Source organism: Oncorhynchus keta, chromosome 16 (assembly GCF_023373465.1).
Source record: "Oncorhynchus keta strain PuntledgeMale-10-30-2019 chromosome 16, Oket_V2, whole genome shotgun sequence".
NCBI classification, from domain to species: domain Eukaryota; kingdom Metazoa; phylum Chordata; class Actinopteri; order Salmoniformes; family Salmonidae; genus Oncorhynchus; species Oncorhynchus keta.
The window spans coordinates 15,509,263-15,520,753 of NC_068436.1; the positions used below are offsets into that span (position 1 = coordinate 15,509,263).

Consider the following 11,491-nt stretch of genomic DNA (forward strand, 5'->3'; position numbering starts at 1 on the left):
TGTAATGGACCACATGAGAATTTCTGGTAACATATCCTCTATCTGCGGCAGAAGGGGGCACATTTTGATCTTGCCTAGGCTGCAGAATTGCTGGGACTTTGGTTGTTTGTCCCTCCCTAGACGTAGTTTGACAAACCCAGTTTTAAATAATAATTTGCACGGGCATCATGTTGCACCAAGAGCTCCATGGCCATTGAAAGGCCATAAGGAGAGTAAGCTTGTCCATGGTGGTCTGCGAACCCACGACCTTCCAGCTCGCAATCAAAATCCCAATATTGCCATGTAACACTCTCTAGGTGAAAAATGGTTTGTCAATCTGTATATCTAAGGCTCTGGTCTGTCCTAGGAGTGGGGGGAAAGGTAGGCATGTTCTCTGCTATACTATGTTTCATTATTATTTTGGATAGAGGGAGGATCACTTTTTTCAAGCGTTCAAGGGAGGGTCAAGTGAAAATATATTTGGACTAAATTAGGGTCATCCATTTTAATTTCAGAGAGGTCAGATTTTCTCGATGTATCCCATTTTATGAATAACGTACTGTCCCTTACCTTAGCTGTCCTACGGGTGATACTTAACTGTTGTCCGTCTGTCATCTGCTTCCCATCTGTCCGTCTGTTACTCAGTTGTTGGTTGTTGTTTTCCATACTCAAAACACAGACCCCCTTTTTGAGAAGATTATTCATCATCTCATTTCATTCTTCTTCCCTCCTTTTTGTCATCATGGCCACACCACCAAACCAGGGAGGGATGTCGGATTGAGAATGTGCAAAAGAATATTAAATGCCGGAAGTATGCCTTCAACATGCTGCAGCTGATGGCATTCCCCAAGATCTACCGGCCACCGGAGGGGACCTATGGGAAGGTTGACTCCTGAACCCAACCTACCCTCCACAGGGAGTGTGCATGTGCACACTTTGGGAAAAGTGTAGGGAAACAGGACACAGCCGGTGTAAAAAACAAACCATATGATTCCCGACGTAATCTAATCCAAGCAGTAAATATAGTAGCAATAGAAATAGTCTATAGCCATGCGCTGCAGGTCCAGATGTAAAAAGTAAATTAAAGGTTGTAGGTGTTTCTGATATTGGCCATGTTATGTAACGTTGCTGGGACACACTGTTTTGTCTGAGTTAAGTTTGTCCGTAAATCTTGTTCAGGCGTTCCTTTATAATTTTCTTCTTCGCTGAGTCATCGTTTGTAATATCTGCGAAGCGTGTTGCTTGCCAATTGAGCATACTTTCTCATGCTCCGTTTCTGAAATGCCTTAAAGTCAACACAGTAACTCATTTGCATCAGACGTGGCTTGAAGGAAGCCTTGAGAGGTTCTATACGTTCGAGAAAAAGCTGAACAGACTTTCAAGTTTAGCTTGTTGTTCATGTTCCCTCAGCCTTCTACATAAGAGACCTGTCTGTCCCTTAAGGAGCCTGAGAGAGCTTACTGTAAATATAATTTAATACCATGAATATGTTCTCCTCTTATTCTCAATCATGGTTGCTTTTACAACCACCTCATATTTTTTTTGTACAATTCAATCGTAATGTGTCTCACAAAATATGTTGAATTACTGCCATATCTATCACATGCTGTATGTAACTATACTTTTGTTTAGAAAATATTGTTTTCCTTTATTTTCCCTCCACAATCAGTCAATTGAAAACCAAACCATAACCCCTTTGTATCATATTTATTTTTATATCCTTTTTAATCTGTTTTTATGCTTTATTCAGGGTCATTGTCTTGGATTCATAAGCATCCAAAGCTCTTCCTGTATGTAAAATATCTTTGTTTGCGCTTTGCAATGTGTTGCATTCCTGTTTATTTAATTAAACTACATTTGATTCAATTGCTTGGGATGGATGTTAATATCTGTGTTCATCTTTTCATAATGTCTGTATCTTATTAGGGCAATGGATGTTGATCTCTCTGAGGCAGGAATGTCCAAATAAGAACACACGCACGCACGCGTACTCACAGTTTCCTGATAGGGAACTGATCTACTGAGGGAGTTCCCTTTTTCACAATATTGGCTTCCAACCAGTTCAATGACTCTCCAGGGTTAGGAAGGGGTTTGTTACATTATCTCAGTCAGTTGCTAATATTGCAAACCCTTATCTGAAATTCCAGCACTACTACACTGGGCATTCCAGAGCCTGAGCAGCAGCTTCAGAAAACTAACGAGCTCACGGGCAATTGGCTGGATAATGGACTCCTGGTGTATCACTGACGAAGACATGGCGGAGGTCAAGAAGGAAGCATTGGAGCGTCTGCGTCCTTACCTCTGTGAGAAGCTAGTGGCAGACCGCCATCTGGACTACCTCCGGTCCAGGAGGGTCCTTACGCGGGACGACGCCGAGGACATCTGCTGCAGGGTGGGGAACAGCAAGAAGACCGGTAGGATGCTGGACTACTTAGCCGAGAACCCCAGGGGCCTTGACTACCTCGTGGAGTCCATACGCCGAGTGAGGACCAAGGACTTTGTCATCGGGAAGATCACCAGCGAAGTCGAGGTGGTGAAGATGGAGAGGAGAGAGGCGGCCATCTTGTCAGCAGCAGGTAGTTCTCCGCCAGTCTGTATATGTAAAGAGAAAACTCCCTTTCTGTCGTTGCAGAGTGACAGTACTGGATACAAAGGCAGTAGTGAAGCACAGTCCATCCAAACCTCTCTGTCAAACTCCGAAGAAAAGTGGGGTCAAAATGAAGCATCCTTTTTCTGGAGTGCCCTTCCTGAAGGAGTTAGTGTCTCTTCTCTACACAGTCTGCCAAAACCAGGAGAGCAGGGCGCCCCTTCAGTGCCCTTTGAGGACTCCGAGCCCGGGACCTTAGAGTCTGAGAGCAGTGACCAGTTTCACACCCTCCGTTCCTTTTCAACCCCCCCATCTGTGATGGAGTAATACACAATGCCTGGATGTCTGGATTCAAACACAGGTTGGATTATATGGGGACAGTAAAGGGTTAGGTTTTATTGTGTCATAACTGTACATGTCATCGTTATCGAATGTTTGATTTTCCAGATCATAAAAGCTTACAGTGAATCCACAAGACGTGGTTTCTAACACGTTTGTTCTAGCAATAAAATGTTTTACTGAAAACTTTGTTATTGAAATGCAAAAAAAACCCTGTAGTTCTCCATCAATAAAAATACAGAACTATTACAAAATGGATGCGTGCCAGAAAGTTGTACTGGAGAGCTTTAGTTTCATATCTTCATCTGCCACAGTATCAGGAAATGGCGCACGGCACAGCTTCCTGTTTCTTTGAGGCACAGTCCCACTTCATGTCCCTATTTGAACTTCTGCCAGGCACCCATATTCTAGGAAATGATCAAATCAACATTTTTATTTTCTGAGATTTTATTTTGATTCAGGATGTGCAATTTTGACATACTGACAAGAACTCAAGGGAAACTAGTTAGTGACAGTGAGTGACAGTGACAGTTAGTGACAGTGACAGTTAGTGTGCATATGACATGGATGAGGAAACAAAAACATGTAAAGCTCCAAATAGGCATTTCAATAAAATGTGTTAATAAATATGACAAAAGTACAGATGTAAAAGTTATTTGATTATATACAAAAATATAAACAGCTAGTTACAATTACACTTGAACTGAGAGGTAATATACATTTGGACACGAGCACTAGCTGTCACAATTTCTTCACATACTATCATGACCAAAGGTAGAATAACACACACATGACATTGTTTGCTACATTATTTATGAAAAACAATTTAAACATATTTACAATATATTCAACTGACAGTTTCCCCTATTCTCTCCAAAAGGCGCTCCAGGTTGTAGAGGAATATTGAGGAGTTGGCAACTCTCTGTGCCTCACACGGTGAGCATCTGGAACTGTTCTGTAAATGCAGAAAAAAAGAGAAGCAATACAATTGACATTTTAGATGAAAGCAATATTCATTGGAAAGCAAAGTGACATTGGCATTCAAAATACTGTTGCTGCTAATCAAATGAATGCCAATCAAAAATGTATTGTTGTTGAACAATTGGAAGTATGGAGCGTCAGGACTTTTCACAACACATATTTGGGATAAACTTCAGAACTTATTTAAAGGTTGACTTACATATTGGCGTTCATGTTCTTCCAATTGTTTTTTCCGATGGTAGATGGATGTTTTTATTTGGTCATGGTAGTTATCTGTGACCGACATGTCCTCGAACAGGACAACCTCCAACTCCAATAAATAACAGTGCATGAACTTAAAGATGCAGTTGTCCTGGGGAAGAACAGAACCACAGGCTGTGTTACAGTATATACACAGACTATAAAACATTTGATCTGGAAATCTATAAAGTATGCAAAAGCCGTGTGTTCTAATCATGGCATTACAAACAGGGGCGGACTGGGACCAGAAATCGGCCCTGGCATTTCTAACACACTGGACCCTTTTTTTCCATGACACCCCACACCGCATTTTCAAAGGAACAAAAATAAACTGCTTGTGCTTTATTGCATATTGCTACAAGAACTTACATTGTAGATGTCATCATTGGTAGGAGCATACAAACAGGCATCTGATTTCTGACAAAGAAAACCACAGTTGTATGAATAATTGTTTATCCTTCAATGTCACACACATCACTAGTCCTTTGAAAATTCCTCCTTTACCCTAATTTCACACCAAATGCGCCATACACGGACTACAAGATATTCATTAGCTGTAGTCTTACTTCTATGGTACTTTTCAAGTTTTTCAACTCCGACTGAAGCTCTTTAACGTCATGTATTGTCATCCCGTGTGTTTCAGCAGCACCAGCAATGGGCAAATGTGCGGTGGCACTCAGGCAGCTTTAATAGAAGAGGTACGGATGAATACAGGGATGATACACAACGTAACACACACAACACAATGAACTAATATGTCCTTCGTTTATTTTGTTATGATTGTGGTAATCTCTCTAAGGTATTTATAAGTCATATGGTTAAAAAAAGACATGTTGAAATGGCCAATCAGGAGTCTGAAATAATACAGGTTATATCACAACTGGCCGTGATTGGGATTGGAGGCGCACAATTGGCCCAGCGTCGTCCGGGTTAGGGTTTGGCCGTGGAAGGCCGTCATTGTAAATAAGAATTTGTTCTTAACTGACTTGCTTAGTTAAATAAAGGTTAAATAAATACAATAACAAAAATGTCAAAAGGCATGTTTGTATTCATATTTTTATTAGGGGTGCACAAATCAGCCCCTCAAGTTCCACTTGCTGGTTCTTGTTTCTCCCTGGTCCCTAATTGATTAATGCACTGTACCAGTCAAAAGTTTAGACACACTTACTTATTCAAGGATTTCTTTGTTTTTACTATTTTCTACATTGTAGAATAATATTGACGACAAACTATGAAATAACACATATGGAATCATGTAGTAACCAAAAAAAGTGTTAAATCAAAATATGTTATTTTTGAGATTCTTCAAAGTAGCTCCCCTTTGCCTTGACAGCTTTGCACACTCTTGGCATTCTCTCAACCAGCTTCATGAGGTGGTCACCTGGAGTGCATTTCAATTAACAGGTGCGCCTTGTTAAAAGTTCATTTGTGGAATTTCTTTCCTTCTTAATGCTTTTGAGACAATCAGTTGTGTTGTGACAAGGTAGGGGTGGTATAGAGAAGATAGCCCTATTTGGTAAAATACCAAGTCCATATTATGGCAAAAACTGCTCAAATAAGAAAAAGTAATGACGGACTGTCATTTGTCTTAAGACATGAAGGTCAGTCAATCCGGAAAATGTCAAGAACTTTGAAAGTTTCTTCAAGTGAAGTCCCTAAAACCATCAAGCGCTAACATGAAACTGGCTCTCATGAGGACCGCCACAGGAAAGGAAGACCCAGAGTTACCTCTGCTGCAAAAGATAAGTTCATTAGAGTTAACTGCACCTCAATTAAATGCTTCACAGAGTTCAAGTAACAGACACATCTCAACATCAACTGTTTGGAGGAGACTGCGTGAATCAGGCCTTCATGGTCAAATTGCTGCAAAGAAACCACTACTATTTGTATTTATTTATTTAACTAGGCAAGTCAGTTAAGAACAAATTCTTATTTACAATGACAGCCTACAGTGGAACAGTGGGTTAACTGCCTTATTCAGGGGGTAGAACGACATTTTTACCTTGTCAGCGCTAACCACGAGACTAACTACCGCCTCAAATCTAAAGGACACCAATAATAAGAAGAGACTTGCTTGGGTCAACAAACATGGACATTAGACCGTTGGAAATCTGTCCTTTGGTCTGATGAGTCCAAATTTCAGATTTTTGGTTCCAACCGCTGCGTCTTTGTGAGACGCAAAGTAGGTGAACGGATGATCTCCATTCTTCCCGTCGAGAAGAATGGAGGAGGCAGTATGATGGCGCTTTGCTGGTGACACTGTCTGTGATTTATTTAAAATTCAAGGCACACTTAACCAGCATGTCTACCACAGCATTCTGCAGCGATTGTTTTTCAACAGGACAATGACCCAAAACACACCTCCAGGCTGTGTCAGGGCCATTTGACCAATAAGGAGAGTGATGGAGTGCTGCATCAGATGACCTGGCCTCCACAATCACCTGACCTCAACCCAATTGAGATGGTTTGGGATGAGTTGGACCGCAGAGTGAATGGATGCTCAGGATATGTGGGAACTTCTTCAAGATTGTTGAAAAAGCATTCCAGGTGAAGCTGGTTGAGAGAATACCAATAGTCTGTAAAGCTAGGCAAATGGTGGCTACTTTGAAGAATCTAAAATATATATTGATTTGTTTAACACATTTTGGGTTAGTACATTATTCCATATGTGTTTTTTCATAGTTTTTATGTCTTCACTATTATTCTACAATGTAGAAAATAGTTAAAATGACGAAAAACCATTGAATGGGTAGGTGTGTCCAAACTTTTGCCTGGTACTGTATGTCATTGGATGACTGGAGAGTCCATGCACTTGCTTACCCAGGTGTCAGTAAGTGTCTGACTGAAGGAATACCAAACTGGGGCCCTTGAGGACAGGAGTGGTGCACCCCGGCATGTATGTTTGAAGCATTCAAATTCCAAAATATATATTCTAATGGCTTGGAACCAAGTGTCAACCCCACTTTGGGCACCATAACAATACAGCGATTTCCCAGTGTGCAATAGTGATGTAATGAAGACATAACAACATTATTAGATTTACCCTCAAAGCAGTAAGATGAATGATGTCATCGCCCGGCTGTTTTAATAAATGAATCGTAATCTTAGCAATGCACTTGACTCGTGAAAGTGTATAGATACGAGAACCTCACGAATGCTGAGAAGTGCATGGCTTGGTGTCATACAATCGGATTACAGGGAGCATGCAGGGAGTAACAGTAAACAGAATGCATGCATAACAGCTGTACACTCCTGCCCATGCAAAGCTAAAGCTACATTTCAAGCTCTCTGTAAAAACACGTACATCAGAAATGTAATCAAACTGCAGAAAGCAATGCTGCTGTGTGTGTTTCATACGGTGCTATACCTCAATATTAAGAAGCAATTCCAGAGCTCAATGTTCAGACGCTGGTGTGGATAGTAATGGAAACCCCAGAAGAGACAGATCCATCGCACACTTTTCTAGAAACAATCACAAAAAAAGAAGACACATGGGAATGCCTTGTTGTTCAAAATCCTCAGGAAGGTGTTTTTCTAGCGCTGGTCAACGCCCAGAGCTAGATGTTCTCCCCAAGCTGGATCACAGCCAAACTGTGAAAGTGAAAGTATATTAACAGCTTCTGGGAGAAAGTCACTTTTTTTTATACATTCATAGGAAAATAACAGAAGAACATACAGTTCTGCCATTTATCACTAAATATTCTTAATAAACCCGTTTTTAGATGATATATCTGAACGTTAACAGAGTGAGCTTTCTTCTTGAATTTCTGAAATCGGTATAAATGTTTACTCGTTAGAGATAGCTTATCTTAAAGTCACAATAGTTATTGTAACTTTAAGAGTCAGATACTCTCCAGATCAAGGCAAAATAGCCCACTAGTTGTCTGGTCTACAGACTACAGACGTGTCACTCCAGCACCAAGTGGTTTAAATGTAATTTACAGTTAATTGACCCAAAAGTCAATTGTGCCAAGTGTCCCGTGTGAGGACAGGCTATTGAAAAGAAAAACGTGTTTTAAAACAAAAAAATAGGCATCTCTTTTTAAAGTCAATGTCAGTAGGCTGGATGAGTCATCACAAGTCAACAATCTATTTCCAAACTCCTGTGATTGACAAAGTCATATGTCGGTTATAAACATAGTGGCTGTGTGCCACGCGTGGACTTTGTTTCATAAAGAAGCACTTCGATCCGATAATTTCACCGTGTGGCTGAATAACATGACAGAGGGCAATGTAAAATAGAAGCCGTGGTTTAGGCTAAATACATTTACTCGCCAGGGATATGCATTAGGCATTCAATTAAACAAGTTTAGAAGTCAGACTGTCGCAGGAACTCCCTAGAACCTTTACTTTTTTGTGATAACCTTGTAGCCTGTCAAATATCCAATATTGTACCCGAACATAACTTATACAATGTAGGCTAATGGTAGACAATTGAATATTTGTAAATTGAATACCTTTGTCCTGCGCTCCAATAAACGAATGCAAAAAAGGAGCACTGTCAAAAAACCTGTCATCCGCGTTGTTCGCTGCCCCCCGAGCAGTTAGGGCAAAAGCCAAGATCACATTTTAACATTATCCGAGAGTTATCCATTTCATGTGTCGTAAATTCCAACCATGCGTTATTATGGCAAATTTACCGATAAAAGAAACGTTTGGCTCATGTATTGCATGAGGACATAAACTCGGGGCCCTCGCCCTGAACACATGGTGTGCGCAATGGCGCGCTGTGTTTGCTGTAAACCTAAATTTTGCACACACCCTCACATATTCGTCATACTCACACGGAATCAGGTGTTTGATGTCAATCCTAAACTTCTATTTAATTCAAATTATTCTACGCTGAAAATATTTAATTGTAATCCAATTATACTTTGCAGTGAAAGCACGTCGAAAGAAAGGCTATATGAAATTCCCTAAGATTACACAAAGAATGTCTCCATTAATATAGTGTTTTAGTCCACCAGAACCTATTCTTAAACCCGGCTCAAGGAGAGTAAACATTTAGTACCCACTCATATACCACACCTGTGTTTGATGATGCCTATGATGGGTGATGGATGGCGGCTGCACAATGACAATCACATAGTTTCCAAGTATTCCAATGCATAAGAGAGATACATATAATTTAATCGTATACAAACGTAACAAGGTTTTAAATTATGTTTTAGTCAAACATCTGTTTGGGCATCATGCAGTGAATTTGCCTTCTACAAATTATTTGTATTATGTTCCGGCCCACCGACCATCCGCTGAAGAAAAAACGAATCTTTAGTCTACCAGACGCTATAGGAAATATGAAGTGTAGCTGAGGTTACTGAGAAACATGAGGACGATAGACGGAACACAAGTGGATACAGTGAATGCAAACAGCGAGATAGCCGGAGGTACAAACCACAGGAGAGTGCACCCATGAGAGGTCAGGTGACATTACATGACAAAAAACAAAATAGCGTGGTAACAATCACAGGCGAGTAGAGAGCAATGCCCAGCTTATGGCAAATCATTTTGCCAAGATGTGTCAGGCAGGGGACATATCAGGCTGAGTAAAGAAAGTGCATGTTGTGGAGGATAATACACAGAGAGGGGGAAGCTCTGACAATGATGAACCGGTCTACACCACGGAATGCATCAGTAAGGCTCACTCTCAGGGACAGAAATGGTTGGTGCAGCTGAGACTGAATAATAAAAGATAAGAAGGCCAGCTTGACACAGTGTAATGAGCAAGAGAGTAAAAGAGAGAATATCACCAATTATAAACTGGGTGGTTCAAGCCCTGAATGCCGAGTGGCTGACAGCCATGGTATATCAGACCATTTCCCATAGGGATGGCAGAATATACATTTGTTTTACTGCTCAAGCCCAGACTACTCTTTGAACTTGTTGAGACGGACCAAAATCCACCACTCTCTGGTTCTACATGTTAGCGCTTCGGACCCATGACTGAGACAATACCAGCAGAGTGAAACAAAGTGGAGCAGTGTCTCAAATGACCAAAGAACAGCTGCTGAGTTATTATGACGTTTTCAACGATCCAGTGGTCTGTGCAAAGGAGATGCCCACTTCATATGGGACCCAAGTTGCACAATGTGCACCACGGAATGTGCCTGTAGCCTTGAAGGCACGAGTGAAAGCCCAACTGGACAAATGTGAACATGATGGATATATCACCCCAGTGACTGTGCCGACGCCCTGGATAAGCAACATGGTCATAGCCAGAGAAGATCAAATTATGTATGGACCCAAAACCCCTTAAATCAAGCACTGAAAAGATCTCACTACCGTATGCCAATATTAGAGGATGTGTTGTACAAACCGTCGCAGGCACGCATATTTACGCTGGTGGATGCCAGAGATGCCTTTATCCAGTGTAAACTGGATGAGGACAGCAGCAGGAGGACGACGTTCTGGTTGCCATGGGACATGATGAGATGGCTGAAACGTCCCTTCAGGCTGTCCGCGGTCCCCGAGATGTATCGACGTAAGCAACGTGAACTGCTGGGGGACCTCGAGCCTATCGCAGATGATATTCTTGTTGCCGGATTGCGGGGACTCCAATGAAAAGGCAGAGTGTGAAAACGCCAACCATCTGCAGCAGGCACTGATGGAGCGGTGCAGGGAGGTGAGACTCAGGCTCAGTGTGCTAAAGCTGCAGTTCAGTTTCATGGACACGAGGGCCTGAGAATAGACCCAGAAAAGACCAGGGCTGTACTGAACATGCTGGCGCCCACGGATGCCAAGGAAGTACAGCTCTTCATTGGATTTGTGACATACCTGGCCACGATCCTGCCCAAGCTGTCTGAAGTGTTTGAGCCACTCAAACGGCTGCTGGACAAGAACCGTGTGTGGCACTGGCTCCCTAAACTTGACCAAGCTGTACAGGAAATAAAACGCCTGACGTCTATCACGCCTGTTCTGAGGTACTATTACGTCTTGAAACCGGTCACTGTGCAGAGTGACGCAAGTAAGAATGGCTTAGGGTGCTGCCTAACGCAACAGGGACAGCCTGTGGAGTTGGCTTTGTGAGCATTGACACCAACAGATCGAAAATAGACAAGACATTTTTTGAGTATTGCATTTGTTTTGTAGAGATTTCATCAGTTTCTCTCTGGCAGAGAGTTAATAACAGCTGAGACAGATCATAAACAGTTGATCACAAACTTCAAGAAGTCACTCCTCTGTGCCCCTAAGCATCTCCAAGGTATGTTAATGCAGCTGCAAAAACTACAACGTGGGTGTCATCTACAAGGCTGGGCCGGAAATGTACATCAGCAACAAGGAAGGCAGGAGGACAGACGCACCCACACACACACACACACACACACACACACACACACAACACAACACACTGTGAGCAACGCAGAG

At 41.8% G+C, this 11,491-nt stretch overlaps 1 protein-coding gene across 2 annotated transcripts in view; it reads left to right on the forward strand.

Annotated features, from left to right (window-relative positions):
• Positions 1–2,826, forward strand: part of LOC118378614 (type II inositol 3,4-bisphosphate 4-phosphatase-like) — a 263,199-nt gene extending 260,373 nt beyond the window's left edge. The window contains exon 22 of one of the 2 annotated variants that reach the window (XM_052464786.1): positions 2,127–2,826. In XM_052464786.1, the coding sequence (XP_052320746.1) occupies positions 2,127–2,226 (100 nt within the window). In that variant the 3' untranslated portion in view covers positions 2,227–2,826. Of the gene's footprint in view, positions 1–742; positions 1,846–2,126 lie in introns of those variants that run through there. The other variant, XM_052464785.1, reaches the window with a different exon arrangement.
• The last annotated feature ends 8,665 nt before the right edge of the window (positions 2,827–11,491 follow it).